Raw genomic sequence first — 27,791 nt, forward strand, 5'->3', positions numbered from 1 at the left:
TGCATTTTCCCTCTTTATGATCTAAATCCTTATGTTCAAGGTAAGTGCTGTCTTACTTACTTTGGTATGCATAAAGCTTTGTCCTTTCAAAATGCTACTTCTAAGTCATGAAATTGCTACAAATATCAGGTAGTGTTTATTCGGAAAACCTGAGCTAAAAGAAGGAACAATCTCATCCTAATTAATAGTTTAAGGAACACATTATTAACAACAAACCGACCTGACAGTAAACTAATTTACACAATGGTAACAAAGTTGCCAGCTGATAACATAAGCACAGGACAGAGCTGGCATATAAGGTTGGATACTGTTAAAATTTAAATAAATAATTTCAACCTTTGTAATGGCTGTGCTTAGGAATAGAAAATGTTTCTATTGAATTAGCAGAAAAACTGTAATGTTTTCCTTCAACAGCAAACTTCTGTGCTATTTTGGGAACTGTGCTAATATGGCTGGTATGCCAGTGTTTAAAGCTGTGTTGACATGATAAAGTGCTATAATTTTAACTTGTTATTGTGAGACAGAAGCTGCCTCATTAATTTCTACTTCATTCAAAACTGAGGAACAAATCAATGTTTACCAATGGGAATGAAACTAAATGAGCAGCAAAAAAAGGAAACCTAAAACACTTTAATAAGCCATTAGTTCATGAAGTGAAAAAGGATTTTAAAGGATGGTCCAAGTTCTGTTTAGTCAACAAAATTTAGATAGAAATGAGAAACTGTTTTAGTAAATTTAAAATAGAGTCCTCATGATACATTTAATTTGAATGCTGCTGAGCCCAAAAAAAGATTCCTTTATGCAGTAAGTGAACACTGTTCATATAACCCATTATGAATGAAAGAAGAGAGCCAGTGCTCTAAGAAATCTAAGTTCTTGGTTTTATTGAGCAGTTAGGAACTTTATATAAACAGTACATTAAATGTACTAAAGATTCAAACATCTTCGAATTCATCCATACTCCACTTAAAGACCGTTAAAGATTGCAGAGTGCCAGATACACCTGGGAAGGTTGTTAGAATTAACCTACTTCCACCATTTCATCCTTTCATTTTATGAATGAGGGTGAGAAGGACTAGAAAGAGTAAAATGTTTGTTTAAAATCTAACAACTAATTAGTAACAGAACAAGCAGATCTGGCTCTTCTAATTACTTTCCTGTTAAGCCAAAATTAAATCTTTGAATGAAAATGTATGTGTTCTGAAAAGCAAATGCTTTCTTTGCCTGGTTTATAAATGACCAAAATCACCACCCATAATAATCACTTCTGGGTAGTTAATGCCCTTCCTCACATTGAATCTGAAGCAGAAGGCTATCACTTTATTTCCAGTTAAGTGAGAAGGAGGCACACTATTTCTCAATGTCTAAGGCGGTGTTACAAACACCAGTACTTACTTCTAAGACAGAACACGTAGATGAAGTGTGGAAAGCATTTTGTTAGAGCATCAGACCGTTAGGAAGCCAGTGGGAAGACATCACTTACAAGAGCTAGATGCTCTGAGGAGAAAGATGGCAACACCCACCTTGTAATTATTTCAAATAGTTTTCTAATAGCTGCCTGTGTAGAGTGTGGTTTTAGCAAGGTCTCCTGTAGATGAGAGGAAGGTCTCCACTGAGTCTAAGCTGGGTCCATTACTGGGCTATTGCTGTTAGTAAAAAAGTGAATGTTGGTCGAGTAACCAGAGCCTGGCTGCACTGTGGGGGAATCAGAGCAGAGCCTCAGGGGTGGAGAACACTCCCAGCAAACTGAACTGAAACACCCAAAGCCTCAACACTCTGTAACCTCGAAGTAAACTGAATTAAGAAAACAGGTACTTTTCTGTTCTTGGCCTCCATGGACACATGGTCCTGAAGAGTGGTACCTGTGAATGAAGACTCTGAGCAAGACAGAGCCCTGTGGGCGTGGAGGGGCCCAGGCATGTGAAACTGTCTGGACGAAGTATTCACCTTGCTGCCTTGCTTCCAATAGTGAACAGATTTCTCCTTTTAAGTTCAAACCAAACACGCTCTGAAATGCTGGGGGATGAGGGATGAAGGAGGTTGTCTGGGAGAGCAGCAGAGACCTAAGCTTTTTCTATTAGCTGTCACACATTTGGGGGAAATCTTTAAACTACCAGGTCCTCTATTTTTCTTTTCTTTTTTTTCTTTTCTTTTCTTTTCTTTTCTTTAAATCTGTTCAAAATTCGATGAAAGGGTCTTTTTAGAGTATAAGAAGCAAACCACTTTCGAGATTAAAAAGGATAGTTAGGGGATGGCATGGGGTTCCTGAAAAATCTTTCTGAAATTGTGCAATGTGTGTTTGTGTGCTCATGTGCATGAACAGTTTTTTCCTAGGAAGAAGGATAGTGTTTCCATTGGCTCCTCGAAGAAACTCAGTGACTAGAACAGTGCAAGACCACAGGTTGAAACAATGGGGTCTCTGGATAACTGATTTATCAGGGTGCAGAGCAGATCAGCAGAGATCTTAATATGGCTATAAAATCTGTCCCACAAAACCTTCTTGAGTTTCCATTTATCTTGATGAGCCGTGTGTGATTTTTTTTTCAAGAGAAAAAAGGGGAGTGCATAAAATAAAACTGAATTATTCTCAATAAAGATTTAAAAATGCTAAAGATTTCAAGAAATATTTTTTAAACCAGTGGCTAATGAAAACCTATTTTAGTGTAAGATCAGACGCTTAGACATCTGTTCACTCATGCTGATTATTTTACTATTTCTTTCTTTTTGAGTTAACCGACTTGAAACAAAAGGCTTGGCTCCTCCTTCCAACCGGTCCCCCCCCCCATCTGATGCCTGAGTATGCTGTGAAAGGGTGATGGATTAGTGTGGTTCTATTTGAGGTAGTAATTATCATTTTGTGAAGAGTCGATCCCTGAGATACATTAAACAGAAGCTATTTATATAACACAATAACCGGCTGAAAATTAGAGAAAAAGGAAAAACGACACTAGGGAACCCGAGGAGCTTGTACAACAAGAGGTGCATGCAGGAGAAAATGAGGACGTGAGGGAGAACGAACACGATTACACACCCCAAACACTATCGAACCCTAAACAGAGAAACTAGGATGGAAAGGGACCTTTTTAAACCGAACAAAGGTAGCAACGAGAGAAATAAAGCGAAAACGAGGAAAACATCACAGTTGAGCCTTTCAAAAACCTCAAGGCGTGGAATGGCTTCTTGCTAATTAAGGCGAAGACAAGGCGAGAAGAAAACACCAGAGCTAAAGACGTTGCGTGTGGCTATCAGATTAATACCAAAAGCTCGGGAGAATAACCTTTTGTGGCAGAGACGCGCCAGGCAGTGAGGAACGCTGAATTTTATTTTATTTTTTAATAATTTTCTCAGACAACATCCACAAGGTAGAACAGAACAAAGTGGGAACTGAAGCACCTGCCTTCTAAGAATTACGTTAGCTCATTCCTGATGCTTTCCAAGAGCCCGTTTCCGGGTGATCGGAACCCCGAGGGCTCCCCGGTCCCGAGGGCAGGTTAGCGGCCTCCAGCAGGGACCGCTTGCCGGTTAACCCTGGGCGTGCCGGCGGCAGCCCGAATCCTCAGACGAACCCGGTCCTCGGGAGACCCCGCCTGCCCGCCCCGAGCCCGAGCATCCTCCTCCCCGCGCTCAGCCCGTTCGAGAAAAGCCTGGGATTTCAGGAACCGCACCCGCCTCGCCTCGGGGCCCGGGCCGCGGCCGCCGCCGCCGCCGCCGCCTCCGGGGGGCGCAGCCTCCCCGCGCGCGCCGCGGCCGGGGCGCGCCCCCGCGGGCCGCGCTCGCGCGCGCTCGCCCGTCGCCATGGTAACGCTCGCCGGGCCGCCCGAGGGGCCGGCTGGAGAGCCGCGCGCTCCGGCAAGATGGCGTCGGCGAGGTCGCGGGGAGCGCCGTGAGCGCCGGCCGCCGTCGCTCCGCCCGGCCCGCCGCGCCTCAGGCCCGCCCGCTCGCCCGCGCGCGCGCCCCGCGGGCCCATGGCGGCGACAGGTGCGGGCGCGCGGCGGCTGGCCGGGCGGGCCGGGCGCGCCCCTCGCTGACGCGCGCGTAACTTTTCCTCGCCGCGGCCCCCCGCGGCCTCCGCGCCACGCCCCCCGGGCCGCCGCCCCGCCGAGGTGCCGTCTGCCGGCCGCCGCGGGAGCCAGGAGCGCCGGGTGGCGCGGCCCCACCATGGCCCTGACCCTGTTCGGTGAGTGCCGTCCCCGGCTCCCCACCGCGGATGGGCCGCGCCCCGGAGCCGCGAGCGGGGCCGGGGGGCGCGGGGCGGGCCGGCCGGCGAGTCGGGGCTCCCGGAGCGCGGCCCCGCGCGCCGCTCCCATTGTCTCCTCTCCGGCAGGGCCGATGGGCGTGAGCTCCCGGGCCGGTCCTGGGGTCGCGGGGAAGGCGCGGTTGGTCTCCGAGGTGCCAACTTACCGGGGAAGTTGGCTAGTTGTGTGCAAACCAATTTTTTCCCAAGTCGGTAAATAAAGATCCTGGAAAGTTTATTTGTTTTGAACACGCTGTGAGAGCATCCCCAGCTTCTCTGGAATTGCCCCGTCCTTGGGTTGCCTCCTGTTGGATTGTTGGGCATTTGGGGGAGGACTTGGTAGATTGCACTGGAAAGGAGAATAATAGGTGAACTTAATTCGGTATTGGTTAAAATTGAAAATGTGTGAGCTCTGACGAAAGAGGACAGAAGAAAGTTGGTTACTGGAGGGTGAGCGATCAGCAGGTAATTTTGAGTACTGGTTGGGAAACGTTATCTTGTGGATGTAGTTACTGTAACACCATTGTTTCAATGGCTGAGACAGTTTGCAGTTACAGTGGCTTGGGGGGAAAAGCACTGTTTTTGTTTTTTGTTTTTTTTTTTTCTCACAAAAACAGACCTTGGTACGTCATTTCAAGAGAACTCAGTGTGTCAAAACTCAGATTTGCAAAGAATTTAGGTCTTCGGAGTTGCAAGGTATGGTGATGTATTACCGATGACCACGAGGACATGTCTCCTAAGTTATTCAGCATGTCCAGTTTCCAGTTAAGTTTTCATTATGCCATCTGAGCAGGCAGTTACGTTGTCACATACCATACATGCTTTTTGTTGTAAACACCTCCGAGTGAATTCAGCTGCTGGCATCAGTTACTTCTGGTTTTCCTTTCTCTGAAGAATAACCTCTCACTGTTGTTTTGCCCTACCTTGTATTTAAATCTGCATTATCTAGATGGGGGCCTTCTTCTTCTTCTTCTTTTTTTTTTTTTTTTTTTTTTTGTACAAAGGTTATAAATGCTGTAAGGCTGCACTCTTAGCTGATGTTTTCTTTGGAAGCAATGACGGTAGCAAATTAGCAACTGTTGCACCTAATGCACAGTAGCAGGACTCCCAGAGGATCTCTTTAAAACAGCATCTGGTTAACCTGTCCTGTTTTCTAATGAGATATTCTGCCTTTTTAATGATTTCAAAAGTAAATTGTAGTCATCCATGAAAATACTGTGAAGTATTTTTCAGAATACTGACATTTCTGAGAAGCAGAGCAGTTAAACTGGGGAAACAGTACTCTTGAAAGGATTCCTAACTTGTGAGCCTTCATTCAGGTGGAAATGAGGAAAAGAAGGGTGTGGAATTCTACCTGTTTGGAAAACTGCCCCCATCCCTCAGCATGAATGGGTTGGTTTCTGTATCCTAAGATCTGCTCGTGGCAAATAGAATTCAGTCTACAAAAATTTACTTTGTTACAGTGTGAATGCTGGTGTATTATAAAACATACCTCTCAACAGAGTTAAGGGTGGGTAAGAAAGAGGGGGAGGGCCTGAGAGAGTGTGGCCTAGGCTCGCCTAGGATTTACTTAGTAGCCTGGTGCCAGGATTATAGGGATGAGCCGCCATGAGCTGCCACACCCACCGTTTTTTTTGTTGTTGTTGTTGTTTTGTTGTTTTTTTTTTTACTTTTTTATTTTTTGATGGAGCAGCAGCTGTTTTTAACTATGTTTGGTGCAGACTGCTCCTGTATCTTGTGTCATCTGTCTGTCTGCTAAATGTAAATGCTTTTGTCAGAGTCTAGGGGGGAAGAGATTTTTAAAGGGACACTCTTAGGTGCACACACAAGTTTGAGAGCTATTGAGTTACAAGTAAATACTAGGAGATTGGATCAACTTGGCCCGATTCACAATTCACCTTTTTGCATATGTGAAGAGAAGTACCCAGGAGTTAGAAGAATTGGATTTTATTTTACTTTAGATGTTACTGCCATTTACTTGATTTTATAGTCAGTCTTTTAGGAAGTAGAAGAGGAGGTGCCTATGGCCTCCATCATGCTACACCCTAGCCTATTTCTTTTCTTTTTTTTTTTTCTGTTTTTGTTTTGTTTTTTGAGACAGGGCCTTGAACTCAGCGATGCTCTTGCCCCAGCCTCTTGAAGCTAAGACTACATACAGGTCTATTTACTCTTGATGACCAACAGAGAGGAGCAGGTTCCGTCAGATGGTAATAAGAATGTGGGGATTAGCGGGTGGTAGTGGTGGCAGTGGTGGCAGTGGCTGCATGCCTGTGATTCCAGCAGAGGCAGGTGGATCTCTGTGAGTTTGAGGCCAGCCTGGTCTACAAATCGAGTCCAGGTCAGCCAAGAATACACAGAGAAACCCTGCCAAAAAAGAAAAGAAAAGAAAAGATTGTGGGGATTCGATGCATACACTCTGAAAGTCATCAGCTTGTTCCTCTGACTTCCCAGAGTCACCACTGCTGGCTGCCTTGAATATCTTGGTCCATGGCTGTCTCGAGTGTCTTTAGAGTCTAGTCCAGCTCCTTAACTTGTGTTTTAAATTTTCATCCACACTTTTCATAGATGGATGTGATATTTTTATTGGTAATTGCTAGAAGTTAATTTAGATAATTTTAGAAGCTCTTAAGTGTGTGTGTATATACACCTATTTTTGAGTGTGCAGTATATGTGTGTGCACGTTTGTGTGCATGTGTTCACGTGGAGTTCAAAGGTCATCCTCAGGTGTTATTCCTTGGAAGCCACCCTCGATAACTATATGTTTGTGTCACTGTGCATTTAAAACCTTAGTGTTGTTCCTGAGATTCCCTGTACTTTTTGTTCAAGCAGGGTTGTTGGGAGATGGTTTTGTGCACTGTGTGTTCGATGCTGATTTCTGTGCCCAGATGTCTAGTTGCAGTCCAGATGTGGCTATTGTCATTTCTATTGGAGAATCTCCTATCTCAGTGTAAAATTGTTCTGCATCATCTCTGATGGGGTAAGAAAGAGCTGAGTAGCAAATAGCTGGGCAGAAGAGTTAGGGTTGGACTTCCGATTCCTAGGAGGGAGTTCCAGGTTGGGGAGAGAGGAGAAGAAGAGAAGGAGGCCATGAGGGAGTCACCATGAGCGAGCTGCTGCAAGGACAAAGATGGAGCAGGAGCAGCCAGGGCAAGGCTAGGTAGCAGGTAATGGGGTATGTGGCTGGGAAACAGTCCAGACCAGTGTGGATGGGTTAGAGTGAATGAGTATTTGTCCAGCCTGGTGCTTTAGAGCTTAGTCTCCATGTCATTATTTGAGAGTTTAAACAGGAGTGAAAAAAAGATATTATTTACACAGGATCTCTCACTGGCCAGAACTTTGCCAAGCTGGTCAGCAGCTCTAGGGATCTGTCTATCTCTATTTGTCGTCATGAGTTTTGAGGATCTGAATTCTGGATAAACATGAGGACCTGACTCATGAGAGGCAAGAGCTTTACCTAATGAGCTGTCTCTCAGCCCTACCGTTTGTGCGTGCCTGTGTGTGTTGTTTCAATTGGAGTGGTTGGCTGGAAAGCTCTAAAGATCCTCCTGCTGTCTGCTCCCCTATCCAGCCTCCCCCCCCCGCCCCCGCCCTAATGCTGGCTTATAGGGGTGTGCTGTGTGCTGCTACACTGGCTTTTCATGGGTGCTGGGAATCGGAACTCTGAGTCTGTGCTTGTCCAACAACACTTTACCCACCTTACACCTCCCCCAGCTCTCTTAGTTTTTGAGACAGTCACTCACTAGGACTTGGGGTTGGCCATGTAGGCTAGACTGGCTAGCCGCAAAGTCTTAGTGCTCCTCCTATCCCAGTGTGTCTAGTGCTGAGAATAGGGAACTGGCCTCCGTTCTTGACCTTTTGTGTGGGCACTGGGGAGTGAACTAAGGTTCCTGGACTTTCAGGGAAGACACTTTACCTACTGTCTCCAGCCTTAAGAGTTTTGCTTTCATTTTTTAAAACTCAGATACGCACTGAAAGTGTTTATCTTTGAAAATCAGAGATTTGTCTGCAGAGATGGCTCAGGAGTTAAGAGCACTGGCTGCTCTTTCAGAGGTCCTGAGTTCAATTCCCAGCAACCATGTGGTGGCTCACAAACATCTATAATGGGATCTGATCCCCTCTTCTGGGTGTGTGTGAAGACATATCACTCATATACAGTAAAAAAAAAAAAAGTAGAAAATTCAGAGATCTGAAACTTTTTCTTCACCTTTCATATGAATCCATCAACCTTGATACTTTTTTGTTTGTTTTCGCTTTGTTTTAAAATTACATTATGGGAGAAGAAGGGAAAAGGGACATGCTAGGGTGCCTGTGTGGGGCTCAGAGGTCATGTTTTTGGAAGTCTGTTTTCTCCTTTCACCTCATCAGTCTTAGGGATTGAACTACTGTCAGTAGGCTTGGCAGCTAACACCTGCTGGGTAGATATCTTTATGGTGCAAATTTAGTTTTTGTTTTGTTTTATACTTTAAATTGCACCTAAGACCTCACCCTAAGACCTCACATATGCTAGGCAGACATTCTTCTACTGAGTCATATCTACACCTTGATACTGTTTTTTACAATCTTTCCCCTCAAAACTAGACAAATGTATTTCAGACAGACTTACCTCCCTGGCTTTGCTCATTGGGTCTGCAGACCTCTGCCACAGCATGCAGGGTCTGTGGAGCTGTCTTTCCCAGGCCTCCAGTGCATGCTCACAGTTCAGTCGTAGTCAAGAATGTACATTTTGCTGGAATCTACCACATAGGGCAGCGCTTGTTTCCTAGTGATTACTAGGAGAGTCTGAAGTCATCCAGTTTAGGCCTTGCTGCTGCAGTGCCTGGCAGGGTGCTGTGACAGGCCGCACCCGTAGAGCTCTAGTTGGCAGAACTGGGTGAATCATCATGCTATCAGGTCATCCTTTGGCCAGAATCTTATCATTTATAGCTTAAGGGGTTGTGGTTTCTAGCAGGCCAGTGATGAGTCTGGGTGCTTAGTACAATTCCTCGCCTGACTGAGCCTTGAACAATACTTGTCTGTCTGGATAGTCTGACCCCCCCCCCCAGCATGTGGTCGCCATCATTATAGTCATAGGTCATTTATAAAGTACCTTCTTACCCTCTGTGGTGGTTTGAAAGAGAATGGCGCCAAGAAGTTCATATATATTTAAACACCTGATCCCTAGTTGGTGGTACTGTTTGAGAAGGATTAGGAGGCGTGGCCTTGCTGGAGTTGTGGTATCACGGGGGTGGGGTGGGATTTGAATTTTCAAAAGACTTGTACCATTGCTGGTGTGCTCTCTCTATCTTGTAGTTGTGAATTAAGATAAAAGCTCTCAGCTATTCCTACCACCAAAACTTACTCTGTCATCAAGGATCCTAGCACTCTGAAAGTGTAATTCTAAATTAAATGCCTTTTCTCTTTCCTTTTCTTTTCATGCATGTGTGTGTGCGTGCATGTGTGTGTGTGTTTGTGTGTGTGTGTTTTGAGACAGGGATTCTCTGTATAGCCCTGGATGTCCTGTAACTCACTATGTAGCAAAGGTTGGCCTCAAACTCAGGGAGATCCATCTGCCTCTGCCTCCCAAGTGCTAGGATTAAAGGTGTGCGCCACTAGCATCTGGCAAATGCTTTCTTTTATAAATTGCCTTGGTCATGGAGTCTATCACAGCACTAGAAAAGCCATTAAGACAGAAACTGGTACCAGGGGATAGGCTATTGCTGTGACATGCTTGACCCTGATGTTTTCTGGAGGAATGTGGATGACTCTGGGATTTGGACTAGAAATGTGATTGAGCACTGTAAGTAGGCCTTAACTGCCTGGGAAGACAGTAGTTCTGACAGCAGTGTGGACCACAGGAGCGCAGCCTTAGGTTTCAGGGGAGAACAATATTAGCAGCTGGGCTAGCGAACATTCTTAGGATATTTTGGCAATGAATGTGGCTGTTTTCCACCCTTGTCCTAAGAGTCTGCCTGAGGCTAACTTGAAAAGTAATGGATTGATTTCCTTGTTGGGGGAGATTTCAAGACAGCCAGCTATGGATGGACTCTGTCACATGGTTGTTAGTAATCATTGTTTTGCAGGTTCACTATGAAAAAGAGCAAAAAGCGGAGCAAAAAGAAATACAAAATGAGGTTTGAGGAGAAAATAGCACCATGAAATTTATGTAAGCCAAAGCTGTCCTAGAAGAGATGAGAAGATTAAAGAAAGGCCTCATCTGAAATGGAATAGAGGGAGGGCGAGCCCAGGCCAAGACCCCATGTAGCTAAGCTTCTAAGCTTCTACCGTGTGTAAAGAAAAGACATGAGGGGTTTCCTGCTCCTAAAAAGTAGCAACAGAGGAAAGCTGATGCAGATGTGATTCAGGAGAGGTGCTGGTGCCAGCTGTGTGTCAGGGATCCCCTGAATGGAGGCCCAGAGAGGTCATTTTGTGAAGCTGTGAAGGAAGCCTGGATTGTGTTGGAGACTCCGAGTTGAAGATGTCTGCTGAGGAGAACTTCGACAGGGCGTGGAACCAGCCCAAGATAAAGAAGTGCGCTTTAGTCCGTAAAGGGAGAAGGGCAGAGCCATTTCAGCCCCCAGACAGCGGACCTGGAGCTAGAACAGTGGTTCTCAGCCTGTGGGTCGTGGCCCCTCTGGACGGCAAATGACCTTTTCACAGGGATTGTCTGTCAGATATTTATGTTATGAATCATAACAGCAGCAAAATTGCAGATATGAAGTAGTAACAAAAATAAAGTGATAGTTGGGGTCACCACAACGTGAAGCACTATATTAAGGGGTCACAGCATTAGGAAGGTTGGGTTTGCCTTACTAGGTTTTGGTCTTGCTTTGGTGTAGTATTTTCCTCCTGTGCCCTCATTCCTCCCTTTGGGGATGGCAATATGTATTTTGTGCCACTGTAGGTTAGAACTCTGTAATTTGCCTTTTGATTTACAGGGTCTACAGTAAAGAGATTGCCTTGAATCTCAGAGATTTTGGCCTTTTAAAAGGTGTGGAGGCTGAGAAAGACTACAGGCACCTTTGAGATTGGACAGAATGAATTTGGATGATGATGTGGCTACTCCCCTGCAGGGGCTAAGCTGTGAGTGTGGTTTGAGAATGGCTCCTGTAGGCTCAGATACTGTAATGCTTGGTTCCTAGTTGGTGGAACTGTTTTGGGGGAAAGATTAGGAGGCGTGGCCTTGTTGGAGGAGGGGGTGTCACGGGGTCCCCGAATTAAACACTTTCTCTCCTAAGTTGCCTTGGTTATGGTGTTTTGCCACAGTGTTAGAAAAAGTTACTAAGTCACCATTTTTCCTCAGCCTGGTGGCCACAGAAACCTTTCATTGTCTTAGTTTGTGTAGGATTTGTTGCTGTCCTACAGCTGCTTACAGGCATCTCTGTAGATGTTTTTCAGAGAAGTTAAATGAAAATGCCAAGCTTGCTAAATGGGAATGTTTTGTATGTGTGTGTGTATGTGTGTACCTAGCAAGCTTTGATTGTCCTAAACAACTGAATGCTTTCAATATGACATCTGTGACCGAACGCTAGCTGCAGAGGTGCCCTCTGGTGACATTTGTTAGATATACGTGTTTCATGTGTGTTAATGTCCAGTCTCCAGATACATGTGCATGCCGGGAATCTGTGCTTCAGGACATCTGAACCCTTCAAGCTCTAGTTACAGATGGTTGTGCGCTGCCTTGTGGATGCTGGGAGTGGAATCTGGGTCCTCCATGAGAACGCTAAGTGCACTTCTGAGTCCTCTTTCCTTTTAGTCTAAAGGCTGTGAGAGAGTGGCCTGATGGTCAGGGCCCATCTGCCTTTCTCAGGGTTTTAGATTTACAGCTTTAGAGTTTGTTTTTTAATCTAGTATCATATAAAAGAGTGAAAAGAATCATAGTTGTTAGTGGAGGGGTGGAACATGCCTTAATCCTGAGGCAGGTGGATCTCAGAATTAGAGGACAGCCTGGTCTACAGAGTGAGCTCCAGATATAATATAAAATGTATAATATATGTATTATATAAAATGTTATTAATGTTTGTTGTTAAGAAAAGATTTATGGGCTGGAGAGCTGGCTCAGAGGTTAAGAGCACTGCTCTGCTCTTCCAGAGGTCCTGAGTTCTATTACCAGCACTCACATGGTGGCTCATAGCCATCGATAATGTGATCTGATTCCCTCTTCTGGCATACAGGTATACATGCAGATAGAGCACTCATGCATAAAATAAATAAAGAAATAATAAAAAGAAAGCATTATTTAAAAAAAAGAAAAGATTTTTAACTTTTTTGTTTGTTTTTTAGAAATCTTTTATTTCATTTATTTATTATTTATAGTGTTCTGCCTGCATGTGTGCCTGTATACCACTGTAGATGGCTATGAGCCACCATGTGGTTGCTGGGACTTGAACTCAGGACCTTAACGAAGAACTGCCAGTGTTCTTAACCTCTGTACCATCTCTCCAGCTTGATTTTTAACTTTTTAAAATCCACTTTTGTCAGCATTTTCTGTCTTTTTTAGTTTTCAAGACAGGGTTTCTCTGTGTAGCCTTGGCTGTCCTGGAACTCATTCTGTAGACCAGGCTGGCTTCCAACTCACAGAGATCCACCTGCCTCTGCCTCCCAGAGTGCTGGGATTAAAGGTGTCAACCACCATCTCCTGGCCATTTTCTGTCTTAACATCACTCTTTCCACACAGACATTTCTTTTCCCTGCTGTTCTCTGCATGGGAATTTAGTGGCACCAGCGATGCCGCACTGTGCATCTCTCCAAGGCTGCGAGAGTCTGATTCATGTGTAAAAAGAGGAAGTGGCTAGGAGTCCTGGTGCATTCTTACAATCCCAGGGCGTGAGATCTGAGGCAGGAGGATTACCAGGAGCTGTAGGCAAGTCTGGGTTACTTGATGAATTGCCTGTCTCAACAAGGGGACATACATTATTTGTCTTTTAACTTTGAGCTCCAACAGCTACTTCTGTATTTTAGACTGATTTAAAGCAGTTGTAGGAAATCTGGTAGAAAAATACTCTTTGAGCTATCCACACATATAACACACACACACACACACGCACTCATGGTTTCAATAAGAGTTCGAAAGAGGTGGCATAAGCAAAATAATTCGTTCTCTTTAACCAGGTTGGGATAATGTAGGGATTGCACTTTGCTGTTACCTGGAGTCATCTGAATCAGAGGACTTTGCTGCGGCCGAGCTGGTGTAGCTTTTTTCCGGCTCTCTAAATGTTCTCTTTGCTGACACTGAGGGATGCTTCCTTAATCTCCCATGAAGGGACTCTGTCTACTACAGTACATAACAAATCACTAAACTTTCTCTGTAAAACTGCAGCATTTTCCTACCTAGAAAATGATTTCTGTAAGCTGCAATTCATTCGTTTATTCTTTTCTTGTTTTCTTTTTATGCTTGTTTCTGACATAACCTTCTGCTTCAATCTAAGTGCTACGGTTACAGGCATGAGCCACCATGTCCAGATCTTTGATTTTTATTGGATGATGTAACTTCGTTTGCTTTTTGTTTTTCAGGACAAGGTTTCTCTGTGTAGCCCTGGCTGCCCTGTAACTTGCTCTGTGGACCAGGCTGGCCTCAAGCTCACAGAGATCCACCTGCCTCTACCTCCTGAGTTCTGGGATTAAAAGCGTCAGTCACCTTTCTTCCTTTCTTTCTCTCCTTCCTTCCTTCCTTCCTTCCTTCCTTCCTTCCTTCCTTCCTTCCTTCTTTCCTTCCTTCTTTCTTCCTTTCTTTCCTTCTTTTTTTTTTTTTTGGGTGGTTGATGTAAATCTTGAATTCTTTATTTTATTTGTGTGTTTAAGTGTGTATGGGAAGGTTTCATGTCTACACCGTACACACATGGCGGTCAGAGAACAACCGTGGGAATCAGTTCTCACTTTCTACCATGTGGTTTTGTGGGTCAAACTCTGGTCGTCCGTCTTGGTAGCAAATGACCTTGCCTGCTGAGCCATTTCACTGGCCTAATTGTTACTCTTAAATGAAAGCTAGGAGGAAAGTAACAGGACAGGGTGGCCATGTTAAACAGTGAAAAACCATGTTAAATAAACTGTCTGACAAAGTTATGTTATATTCTTCCTTTGACTTTTTGTTATAGAAACGAATACTTCATGACAACACTAAAAACACACTTTAGCAACACTTTCAAAGGATGAATGTTACATGGGATGTGAAGTAGATTTCAGCTTAGTTAGTAAAACACCATCTGAGTTTAAAAACATGAGCTGAAATGAAAGGGAACTTTACCTCCTCCCCATCAGACAGTCTTGTGTAGCTCAGGCCCACCTCAGACTATGTCATTAACTCCCAGGCGTCAGTCTCTATTTCACAAGTGCGGCAGGACAGGTGTGATAGACCCTGCGAGTGTAAAGCACACTGCAGAAGCATTAGAAGATAGCCTTGTCTCCGAGAGCCTCTAAGACAATTGCGTGTTTGTAGACCACTCTGTCCTTTCCCCGAACAATAGAACCACCCCCGTGTGTTCTGAGTAGTGTGGTTTAGGTTCTGAGCATGGGCTTAATGAGGGTTAAGCTGTCCACTGTGCTTTGTGAAGGGACACAGTGAGTCAGGGCAAGGGCATGGCTCCCAGCCACCTTGTTATTCTTCCTTAACTGGTCTCAGGATGGCTCCTTTCTCTCTCCTGACTTCACCTTTCACTTTTAAGTGCATGTATTTCTTGATGTGAGGCAAGGACAACAAAGGATGTAGTCCAAGAACCATCATTACTAGAATAGTTTTTCCTGACCACAAACTTGTTGTTTCAAAAACTAAATGGCTCCCCTAGGCTCCTTAAGCAGCTACACTCTGTCCTGCTGTCCCATTTCTAACATCAGCTCCCATCTTCAGCCTGTACTGTTCCTTCTGTTTATCTCTGGGGACTGAACTCAGGTCATAAGGCTTGGTGGCAGGGACCTTTACCAGCTGAGCTGTCTTGTTGGCCCAAAGCAGTACATTTCTGTAGTTTGTGTTCAGGGTTAAATTTTCATGTTTTTCTCACTTTGTAATTTAAAAAACTTAATTAACTTTACATCCTGACCGAAGTTTCCCTTCCCTCTTCTCCTCCCAATCTTTCCCCAGCCTCACCTCACTCACCAATCCACTCCTCCTCCTCCCCTTTTCTTCAGAAAAGGGCCAGCCTCATGGATGTCAGCCAGCCTTGCCATATCAAGTTGCAGAAAGACTAGGTGCTTCTTCTACTGAGGCTAGAAGAGGCATCCCAGCTAGGGGAAAGGGTCCCAAAGCAGGCAACAGAGTCACAGACATCTCCTGCTCCTGCTGTTGGGAGGCTCACATGAAGACCAAGCTACACAACTGTTACATACATGCAGAGGGCCTATGTCAGTCCCATGCTTGCTCTCTGGCTGTTGGTTCAGTCTCTGTGAGTCCCTGTGGGCCAGGTTAGTGTGTGTAGGTTTTCTTATGGTGACCTTGACCCCTCTGGCTCCTATAATCCTTCTTCCCCCTCTTCTGCAGGACTCCCCAAGCTCAGCCTAAAGTTGGCTGTGGGTCTCTGCATCTGTTTCCATCAGTTGCTGGAGAAGCCTCTCTGATACATGTCATGCTAGGCTCCTGTCTGTAAGTATAGCAGATTATCATTAGCAGTGCCGGGGTGGACTCCCTCTCATGGAATGGGTCTTAAGCTGGGTCAGTCATTAGTTGGCCATTCTCTCAATTTCTACTCCCTCTTTACCCCTGTCCTTGTAGGCAGGACAAATTGTAGGTTAAAGGTTTTGTGGCTGGGTTGGTGTCCCAATCCCTGCATTGGAATCTTGCCTGGGCATAGGAGATGGCTATCACTTTGTAATTTTAACTGAGTTAGCAGTAGTCCATAGCTCAGAATGCTTCTTCCAGATTTTTTGTTGTCTTCAGTTTTTAAAGGAAGACACACGTAGTATAGTCTTGCAATTTTGTGGTCTCTAAGAGCAAGGGTATCTCTTAGGTTGGTTGTTTTGTCAGCACAGTTGTTGAAGTTTGTGGTGAAGTGATGATTGGATTTACAGGGTTTGTATCCTGTAACCATTTCTTCAGACTGAAAGCAGAGGACAGATGTCAGTATCTGCATACAGGATTGGGTAATCCAGGCTGATTACCTTCTTCAGTGTTTCATTGGAAACAAAACCTCCTTCAGAGATCCTGCTGCAGGGGAGAGAAGTTCGAGAAGCTTCGGGTGTGGTAGTTCCTCGTTCCTTCAGAGCTTTGCAGGCGTTCACAGTGATGGTGGTAGCGGCATCCTCTGTAAGTTGGCCTTTCAGACGTGGTGGGTTGCCACATTCAGAGAGCATTCATAGACTAGTCCTCTACTTAGAAATTGGACTGTCAGTGTTTTTTTTGTTTTCTTTTTCTTTTTTTTTTCTTTCTGTTCTTACTTTGATAGAGTCTCACTGTGTAACCGTTGTTAAGCCTTAAACTCTATGTAGTCGAGGCTGGACCAGAATTCATAACCCTCCTGTTTTTGTCTCCTGAGTACTGAATTTACAACTACACCATTGTGCCCAGCTCCCTCGGTGTTCTTAGGAGAAAACAAGAAGCAGTGGAGCACAAAGCTCCCACAGTTGCCTTAAGAACGTGCTAGCACATATTAAGCTAAAGAAGGTAAACCCAGTCATGAGGCATGGTGGTGCACGTCTGTCCCAGCACTTGGTGGTGGTACACACCTGTCCCAGCACTTGGGGCGTAGAAGCAGCGCGGTCTGGAGTTCAGTGCCTTGCTCAGCTGAACAGTGAGATGGAGGCAGGCAAACCCCACGGAAGACCCTGTCAAAAGCAGAGGGGGAGCGTTCACTGCCTTCTAGGACAGCTCACGTGCTGCTCATAACGCTTTGTGTAACAGTGGGACTGTTGATGAAGCTGCCTTTGCTGCTTCTCTGTGCTGTTTTGTTGCTGTTACTGTTTCAGTTGTTTGGCAGCGGCGTTTGTTAACTCCTCAAGGTTCCAGAGATGCTCGTGGTGTGCACATACAGCCTGTATAGTTAAAGCAGAGAATCTTTATCCCAGCACTTGGGAGGCAGAGGCAGGCAGATCTCTTGAGTTTGAGGCCAGCCTGATCTACAAAGTGAGTTTCAGGACAGCCAGGGCTACACAGACAAACCCTATCTGGAAAAAACAAACAAAAACAGAAGAACGAGAAGAATCTTTAAGAAACAAAATTTCACAATTTTCTTCATTGTGGTATTTAAAAGATAATTTTAGAATTTGAAGATATATTTCTTGACAAAACCCAGATCCTCTAGACTTGTCCACTATTCTTCATGCTATCATGAGGACAAATTATCTCAAATAGAAAAAAAGCAAGACGGACCAGTAACAGGCTAATAAACAGGAGGATGCAGACCTTGTTACTGTAGGGAGACTTACTATTGAGGCCTGGCATCCTGGGTTTTCCAGAGAGATGAAGTGGTGAGAGAGCCCTGCTTTGCCTCTGCTGTTGCTCTCCTAAGTCTGTCCAGACAGGGGAGCTCTGAGCTCTTACTCTGCCTCCCTAGTCTCCACCCTTCCCTCCCACCCCCACCCAATCTCCACACGTGCACAGATGTTCTAGCTTACAGAGAAGTTGGTGGAGAAAGCAGTGTTGGTACTCAGCCTCAGCATTTCTTTGAGGTGTGGCTACGCATACACACTCTTAATGCTGTGTGACTTCACTCTTCTAATTAAGACAGGCATTTGAAATTTCCTACATTTTTTTTAAATAATTTTAAATTAAAATTATAAGATTTCAGCAGATGACATCTAGCATTTTCGAATTTTACAATAAGCTGTATTTCATTATCAGATGAGGAAGGAAAATTAATTCATTTTTAGTGAATTAATATTAGATAACTTAAAAGGTATGCCCTAAAATTTTCATCGTAGTTTTCTCATAGCTGCAAGGATATATTCAGTTTGGCCAGTGAGCTCCAGGGATGCTGCCTTTCCTGCTTCTGGGGTTGCACACACTTCCCTGGCTTTTTGTGTGGTTGGTAGATACCTGAGCTTAGGTGTTCATGTGTGGGTGGCAGGCACCTTCCCAATGGCCATCTCCCCACCCCTGCTATGTATTTTCAGCTGACATCTTTTATATGACAAGAAACAGTTATTATTTTGGGTGGTGCCAGTGATCAAACCTAGGGCCTGGGCCTGTTAGGCAAGGCACATGTTTTTAAAATCCAAATAGTCTGTTGTAAAGCTGCTGAACTGCATGATCTCCAAACTAAAGGCCTGCTATACAGTTGGTAGGCTCCATTCACTGTTGTGAACAGATGGAGCTTTTTTACATTAAAGACAAGGATCTGGTATGTCTATACTAGTCTGTTGGGTGTGTATGTTTGTATGTTTAGTGTTTATATGCTGTATAACATCGTTTTTATGGAGCTAGGATCAAACCCAAGCCTCATGACTCTAGGCAAGCACTTTATATTGCCACTGACACTGAATTGTTCAGTCATTATTGCCTTCTGCTCATCAGATGTGCACAAAGTTATGAAGTTATGGCTGTATCTGTTCATTAATTCCATTGTAATTTTAGATTCTGGATAACTTATTTTGTTTTTGTTTTTTTGAAAGCCCCTCCCCCCTTTTGAAACATGGTATGCTATAGCTTTGTTTGGTATATCATAAAACTGGGAGAATTAGTTTAACTTCTCCACCAACTAGATGCTTTTTAAGTCCATTTGGTTTAAGGCAGTCTTAACCTTCATTATCTAGCCTTGATTCTGTAGGTAAGGATCATATATTGTGGTGTGACTAAAAATATTTTAAATTCTTTAGAAGGCTCTTACTCAAGGCCATAAATGGGCTGGTATGGTAGTGCATGGCTGTAATCCCAGCAACTGGGTGGTTGAGGCTGAGGCAGGCAGATTGGCAGGAGTTTGAGACCAGCCTAGGCTACATACTAAGTTCCAGGACAGCCTGGGCTGAAGTGAGACCCCGTCTAAACCCTACTTACACTGATATGGTTTATTGTAGTTACTGACATAAGGTCCTGGCAAACTTAACCTTTTTATGTAAAATGCAATAACATTTTGGCTATTCGAACCTTATAATATTTATAATGATTGGTTCTGAAACAAGTGAAAACAATTTCTAGGAAGCCCACAAGATGGCACTTGCTGCCCTGCTTCCTCTCTCCCTTTGGCTTATGAGATTTCAGCAAAATGTACAGAGTTTGAGTTTTAAATGTGGTACTTGGAAAAGTGCTTATTAGAGAGGAGCCGGCTCCTCTGTTGAAGATGTTAAGGTTATTTTGAAATCACTGGAGACTGGAAAGGGATGCCTCCATTCATTGTATTTGCCCTTTAAGCACCTTTAAAAGAAAATAGAGGTTTATTTTTTTGTATCTATTTAATGTATATAACTTATTATGAAATGAAAGATATTTGCAAACATAAACATATCACATGCACATTATCAATAGAATATATAATATTCTGGACCACTCAAAATTTAATATATTAATAATAGCCTCTGCTACAAGGCTATCTCCATAGGTACCACACTGCAGCCTCATTTTCTTCTGAAAGGCACTGTCCTCCTGTTCCATGATAGTATTTTCAGTTAACCAAATCCAGGAAGGATCCAGAGCACAAGTCTGTAGATATCAGCCTTTTGGACCAAAGTAAACAGGACTGGCCAAAGTAGATCTGGATGGACAGACTTGAATGGCTGTTGGTAATCATGTATGTTTCATATAAGCTGGTTTCTCTCCTCCATACTGTTTTCATTTTAACTTTTCTTTATGAATGGGGAACATGAAGTACTCTAGTCACTGTATATTATAAAGAAATTTTAATTTATTGATACTTCTGATGGAATCCTGCATTATGGTTGGCACCACTTATAAATATGCTTCATTGTAAGAAAGCATGGGAAGTGAAGATAGAAAATATGGTTTTATAAGACATGTAATCTACATGTCTAGTTTCTAGCAATCTTTAAAATAATGGCATTTATAAGGAGACTAGCCACTAGCAATTGATTCCAGGTTATTGTGTCATTTTTCTATTTAAAGGCAAGAATGTATATTTGGAATATGATGTGTAATTTCTAGTTCTAATACTTAGCAATTCCTAATTCTAATTATGACTAAGATTTGCTGAGTGGAACAATAATAAAGTCAACATGAATGCATTCTCCCCTATAAGAAGACTTTAAGAACCCAGTGGAGGCTACTCTCAAAAAGCCAGACTCAGGAGACAGCCGGCTGGCCAGCCTAGAATGCACTCAAATACAACTTTAATTTGGACAATCTGAACTCAGTCTCTACTTCCACCCCTTGAATCCCAGGATTAACAGCCTGTTTACTGTTTACATTAACATTATTCTGTGTGAAGGGGATGGTGCTGAGCTGATGTTGAGATTGGTAGAGAGATATATACTGTTGGCTGATCTGTAAAATCCCGTCAATAGTTTCATTGGGAGGAGCACACTGTGCTCAAAGAGGCTAAAGCAGGAAAGTACTTTAGTATACTTTATTGCTGGAGTGTTGCTTCATGGGACGTTCTGAGTCTTCACTGCCTCTCCATAAGGGAGTAAACCACAAAAGAAAGCCATAGAATAAGAGCAGTAAGAGGAGCTTTTTTGTTGTAGAATAAATCAGATTGCAAATATCTAGATTTAAGTCCTTAACCAGATACTTTGCAGGGTTGTGAAAGTGCTCATTTCCCACCATTCTTAGGAAGGTTTGTGTAGACAGAATCAATTGTACATGAAGAAAGAGTCGTAAAGCTTTCTTTTCGGAAATAGTTACCATCCTTGCTGAGCTGGTGTGCTGACTGCCCTGTGGGCGGCTGCTGTGGACACACTCCTTTGTCAGCTTGCCCTTTCCTGTGTCAGGGGCTCAGTGTTCTGTTTCGTGTTAGTTACTGACATCATATCATTTTGCACAGCTCTCCTTTTAAAAGATTGTAAAACATCTTTTTGAAGTTTAATTTTTATTGACTTCTTGTAAACATTGCATTTCAGCATTTCATTTCTGAACTAGGAACTAGAAAAATTCTGCTCAGAAGAATGTGGTATGGGAACAGCTGTGGGGCTATTTGCCAGCATCTGGGTTGTTTACCTACGGTATAGCTGATACTAAGATGGTACTTTTTAATTTATAAAGTGATTTAGTTATTTTTTCATTGATAAAATTATAACTGTGCTTTCAATTGTATCCATTTTCAGTTAAAAAAAATTTTTTTTCAGAGTCAAAGAAACTTCTGGTGGGTGGCATTCCAAACTTTTTAAATCATAAAAATTCCTGTCTTTATTCTCTGTGTTTAGGACAGTCTGCATTTGTGATCAAGTGGAATTTTTTTTCTTTGTGCATCTTTTCAACATTGCTTGTGAAACGTGAATGTGTGTGCAGTTTGCTAAGGAAAGGGTTTATCGTCACTTTTTGAGTGGACAACTGTGTCACTAGCTTTGAGTATATATCACAATGTTTGGTTTATACTAAGATACATTTTGTTCATTTCTTCTAATTTCTGATTATCATCTTAAAAGTTTTGTAGGGCTCTCCTTGGATTGCTGTGGCCTGTGCAAATACTGTCTGTGCTCTTTGCTCCCTCTTAACATTCGGTCTGTCCAGTTTCACTCACTGTAAGGAGTCACATTTTCTTGTTTCTCAACATTAAAAATAAGTGCGAGCATACATACAGAAACATAGATAATGGACAGGGAATGTAAATTCTGGATTATTTCTAAGTGAGCACACCCGAGGTGGTCTCCCTAGGAAATTCCTTGGTCCTTGCTTTGATTTGATGATCAGTTGTGAACTATTGAAGAATCATTTATTTTGTCATATACAGGAGTTTAAAGGCATTAATGATAAATATTCAAATATTCATATCTTGTAGACTATAAAAGCAATGAAAATATTTTTTTTTCTCTGTGCTGTGGGTTTGAATCCCTTTTTTTTTTTTTTTTTTTTTTTATAAGACAAGCTCTCTTTGTGTAGCCCTGGATTTCCTGGAACTCACTCTGTAGACTGTAGACCAGGCTGGCCTTGAAATCAGAGATCTGCCTCAGAGATCTGCCTGCCTCTCCCTCTTTCTTTTTCATGTTCCAGTGACAATGACTTTTTGTTTTCCAGTCCCTAGTATTCGTCATTTTGGAGGGACCAAATGCTTGCTCACAGGTGCCAGACAGAAATCGTCTGCTTTTAGGATGGCAACATTGTTTATTAGCAGGATTTAACTTGAATTTCAAGCCAAACAGAGGACTCTTTAGGTATTTAAGAACAGGTAATGATTTGCCTGTCCACTCTGGAGGCCCACTGGACCCCCTTTCAGACATGCAGTATATTTGGCATTGGTCCAGTCTTCTGAGACCTGTGGTAGAAATGTGAAGATGGCGATTGCTTAAATAAAGATAGATCTTGGAAAGTTCTTCCAAGTATGATGTTTTCTAAGTATTCTGTTGACATGTTTCTTATTAGTTTGTAGGAATTTATTAATTTTTAGCTGTGTTCATTTAAGAGGTCTCTTGTACTGCTTATGAATCACATTTTGATTTATATGGCTTTAACCAATACCTATATCTGCACTCTTTTTTGCTTGATTTTATGCATATATCTTTATGTGTATGTATTGTACGTATATTTTATACACACACATGTATTTGTCACAATCGCTTTTGTCAGGCTTCTTGCTGTTCATCGTGTAAGAAATGCTTAGGAGTTGCTCGCTGCAGAATGACAGAAAGGAGCTTTCCTCTGTCATACCTTAGACTCCAGCATCACCAGTTTTCTAAAGACTTTATATGGAACTCTTTCTAGTGACATCTACTAACGGTATCTCCGTGGAAAGAATACTATTTCTAATGCTAACACTAATAGTAATAATAACAGCAAATGTTCATTTGCCCTTGACTTGCGCAAAGTAAAATTCTGATAGCAAGTGCCAGGACAGGCAGTTTTCCATAACCCTAGATCCCACATTGTTGATCACTTTGTTGTACTGCCAAAGCTAGCCCTTCAAAGTGAGACAGATATAGTCTGCCTTTCAGAAATTCACACCAGCCTGCCAGAAAATGTAGAGACCCTCGTCCTTCTAAGCCCTAAATGGGAAGCTCCTGCGTACCCTTTACTTAAAAAAAAAAAAAAAAATCTTAAAAACAATTTTAAGTCAGAATCTTTAGCCTAAGCTGGCTTTGAATTTTCTGTGTAGCTGAGAATGACCTTGACCTTCTGATCCTCCTGCCTCCGCCTCCTTAAGTACTGGGATTATAGACATGAGCTGCTGTGATTCAGTTAGTCAAGTCCACGTCCTGCTGCATGCTGCCTAAACCCTCCACCAGCTGAGCTACATTCGCAGTCCTACCCTGTCACAGGGCGTTTGGCTATTTCATTGGGTTTTTTTCCTACCTCCCTACACCACACCCATCCCTTCCAACCTCCCAACACTAGGTAGGAAAGAAAGAAGGATAGGCGTCCCTCTCCTTGGAGTAATCTTTAGATTACTTCCTTCTGATTATCGGCCCTAAACTCCTTGGGGCAAGTTTGATCTTCATAGTCAGGATAGCTCCAACCAGCAACCCAACAAATAGCAAAAGCAATCAGCTACCAGCAAAAGCAACAGCAGAGGGAGTAGCAGCCACCTCAGCCTTTCTCGATTTTAGAAGAGTTCCCAGAATTCCAAATGTAAACTATCCTCAGCTGAGAAAATCACACTCCTATCAGGGCATGAGGCAGATCATAGCTGCTGTGGACAATCTGAGGCAGCCCCATATCCCACACCTAAAACGAAAACATTCCCAACATAACTGGGTTTTTCAAGAAACCAAAATTCTTGCTACACTACTGTCGTCTTTTTTTTTCTTTGTGTATCACTTGTATCATGCAAGGAAACCGTAGTTGTGGAATCTACAGCCCTTAATAACTGCTTCATCTTCCTGCTTCCTGTTTGTGATCTAGCAAAATGTTGAGTCATGCTGTTCTGCACACCATATGTTGAAGCATGGGCTGTGGCTTGGAGGCAGGAAGGTTGTATCGCAGCCCCCTTAGCTGTGGAAGCTACCAGGGAGCACAGTCATTGTACTGAGCATTCTGTTTTTCAGCTGCACAGCTGCTTCAGTACCTGCAGATACAAGATTTGGATCTGATGAACTTAGAAATTCAAGGAAAAATAGTGGTAGGGTGATCCGGATGTGAAGGAAGCTTCTAGTTCTTTATATAATCACTGACATGAAATGAGAATACTCAGAAAAGAAAGTATTGTTGGTTATTTATCACCCTTTGTACATTAAAAGCTTTTCCTAATCTCATCTAAAGTTCTTCAGAGAAGCTTGTAAGTTTTTTTTTTCTTCTGTTTTAGATTTTATGCATGTGGTATTTTTCCATTCCAGTCTCCCAAATGTGTAACTGAGTTAGTTTTCCACCCTTTGATAGGATTACATAGTCCATCCCTCACTTGATAACACATTGCTTAGGGATGTCGATGATCTCTGATAGCCTGGCTTTGTGGCCTTATCCCTCCTTTCCAACATACCGACAAAAGTCTGTGGTCTCGTTTTACTTTCTGTACCAATTTCCATAGTTAGTTTTAATGTCACATTGCAAAAACCATGAGTGCTGCTCTGCCACCCACTTATTTTCTTCTTCCATGTATTAGATCCCTCATTTCAAAAGAAATCATCCTCAACAAAAATGATTCATAGCTTAAATATTACAGGAAGGAGAAAATGCAAGATTATGCAGAGTTTATCTGCATACCCCAGCAGAAATTTTAGCTTAGGAGATTTTGAAATTGGAAGAGATTGCTGTTCTTGACCTTAATTGGACTCCTTCATAAATACAGACAATATGTGTCCTTCCTGTCACTAAACCCAGTGGGATAGTGTCACTTCAAAATATAAACATGATGTAGGCCGGAGAGTGAGCACTTTGGCATTAATGATTTAAGATATAGTCACTGTCTCTGGATATGACAATTAGAAAACATCCAAAGACTTTCACTGAATGTTGTGCTACAAGGAAGTCAGCAATCAAGAATGTATCAATAAATACAAAAGAATCTGGCTACAAGAGATATCATATCAGTTAGACTTCTGATAGACTTCCAAACTGGTATTTGAATACATTCTTTTTTCTCTCTAAGATTTATTTATTTATTGTGCATTGGTATTTTGTCTATTATGTATGTCTGTATGAGTGTGTCAGATCCCCTGAAGCTGGAGTTACAGACAGTTGTGAGCTGCCATGTGGGTGCTGGGAATTGGACCTGGGTTCTTGGGAAGAACAGCCAGTGCTCTTAACCACTGAGCCATCTCTCCAGCCCTTTGAATACATTCTGTAGCCTAGTGTTGGACTCTTGGGCCTCATTTGAATCATCCTCTCAAATACCAACACCTGTCTGTGAGCAGTTTACTTGGCTTTTCTTCTGTCTGTATAACCTTCCTTAGATTGCCTCCTTTCCATTCTCAAGTTCAGTTCTTTCTGACTGAATCAGTATTGTTAGATGAGCTCCCTGGCTCTCACTGTTGCCTCATTTATAAGCATTTCTGTTATCAGTCACAGTTACAAGCATGTGCAGTGAAATACCACAATCTGAGTTAAGGATTGCCTCTCTGCGGAGGGTGTTAGCTGCTTATGCTGTGGTCTCAGGTACTGGTTTCCTCATCATTAAAAGGCATTATGAATTATACCTACTAATTATTTTTATTTATTTATTTATTTATTTTTGTTTGTTTTGTTTTTTGAGACAGGGTTTCTCTGTGTAGCACTGGCTGTCCTGGACTTACTTTAGACCAGGCTGGCCTCAAACTCACAGCAATCCGCCTGCCTCTGCCTCCTGAGCGCTGGACCTAAAGGCATGTGCTGCTGTGCCAGCTACACCTGCTTCTTAAGATTGAGTATCCACAAAATAAGTTTAAAAGCATTTAACAAAAGCCTGGTGAATTGAAAGCGTTCAGGTCTACAAAGTCTAAAACTGTATACCAGCTGTTGGTTTAGGTTGTTTTTAGGCACTCAAACTAATCTCCAGACCCGTTTATACGATTCAGTTACTAGAGCCCTGTAGACGGTTGTTGTTGGGGGCATTCCGTGTCTCACCGTTATGAATGAGAATTTCTGGAAAAAAGGTGTATACAAGGCTGACTACTGATTCGAGCCTCCATGATGAACAGAGGATGGGATGTTACTGTCTCAGAGCCCCATTAATTACAGTTTACCTTGGACTAGTCTTAGAGATTTCCTACCCCCATATATGTCAGAACTAATAGCCCATCACTAAAGGTAAAGCCCACCCAGCATCCTGCAGACAAAACCTAGTTTCCACCAGCCGGAGGGCAAAGAGTGTTAGGTGTCAAAGGCCTATAGCTGAGGTTTCCCCACATGGCTGAACTGCCTGATGGCTGATCGGTGTTTCCAGCATGGTATTGAGAAAGTGTCTTGGTTTATGGCTTCCTTTGTTCTGTTACTATAGAAACTTTATGAAACTGTTTCCATGTTGGAGCACGGATTTGTGCTAACATAAATCAAATTTGGTCACAGAATAAACAATCTCTTATGTCCTTTGAGATGAAAGGTGTGTTTTGTGTTGGCAATACTCACTGTATTTAAAATTAAAATTGATAAATAAGAAAGTTGCCAGGTAATTTAAAAATAATATTAAAAAGGCTATTACATGCTGGAATAAATAACATTTTATGAAAAATAACTCTATAGTGAGAAGAGACTTGTAGTATTTTGTTTGTTGGTTGTAACATTTTTTTTTTAAGCCCCTGTCTGGAGAATTGAGGATCACAGCTGCACCTGTCTTTAGGACTGATTTTGAGTGATGAGGAAATTCTGGCTTCAGATGGATACAGAGTTGGAAAAAAGAAAGCATTTACCGGTCTTTTCAGATAGTAGCAGGTTTTCTTTGATGCCACACCGACTTGACAAGTAGTAGTAGTAGTGTGTGTGTGTGTGTGTGTGTGTGTGTGTGGACATGTTCATGTGTATGGCTGTGTGTACATGAGGGTGGCGTCCTCCTTCTCTGCCACTTTATGTTTTTGGGACAGAGTGTCTGCCACTGAAGCGCACTGATGTTTCTCTACTTGCTGGCCAGCAAGCCCCACTAATCTCCTGTCTCTGCCTCTCCAACCCTGGGGCGATGGGTATACACAGCCCAAGTTAGGTCTTCATGCTTATGTGACAGCGCTTTCCCTGCTGAATTATCTCCCCAGCCTCTAGTGAGTAGCACTTCCATAAAAAGTGACTTGCATTGTAGACCCTGAAACAGTGTCACTGAAGAGTTTGTACTATTAACATTAAAATTAATCAGTGTGTCTTATATTTAACCGGATCCTTTACCCATATATAATACTATATTGTTGTGTATTTGATATTTCAAAAAGACTAGTTATGAAATTATTCAGATCTCATGTTAACACATTTTATCCTACAGTATATTTAAAAACCACATTCTTTAACTATAACCACCCATCTCATTAGAAGCACAGAAGCCTTTAAAAATTAACGATCTGTTAAGCTCATGGTAGTTGATAAAGTTTCCTCAAATTCTAATTTTTGCTTGAAAGCTTTCAGTTTTGTGACTAGTAATAAGTACTGTCAGTTCTGTTGAAATGACAAGCTTACTTCGTTCATTTTTAAGAAAATATCTATCAAATGCCCACATTTGATTAG

The 27,791-nt window shown here is 42.8% G+C and overlaps 1 protein-coding gene across 1 annotated transcript in view; it reads left to right on the plus strand.

Moving 5' to 3' along the window:
* The first annotated feature begins 3,852 nt into the window (after positions 1-3,852).
* The window catches only part of Chn1 (chimerin 1), a 152,037-nt gene continuing 128,098 nt past the window's right edge, over positions 3,853-27,791 (plus strand). Inside the window, exon 1 of the mRNA XM_060390437.1 lies at positions 3,853-4,177. Within this exon, the coding sequence (XP_060246420.1) occupies positions 4,159-4,177 (19 nt within the window). The 5' untranslated portion in view covers positions 3,853-4,158. The remainder of the gene's footprint in view (positions 4,178-27,791) is intronic.

This window comes from Meriones unguiculatus, chromosome 8 (genome assembly GCF_030254825.1).
Source record: "Meriones unguiculatus strain TT.TT164.6M chromosome 8, Bangor_MerUng_6.1, whole genome shotgun sequence".
NCBI classification, from domain to species: Eukaryota; Metazoa; Chordata; class Mammalia; order Rodentia; family Muridae; genus Meriones; species Meriones unguiculatus.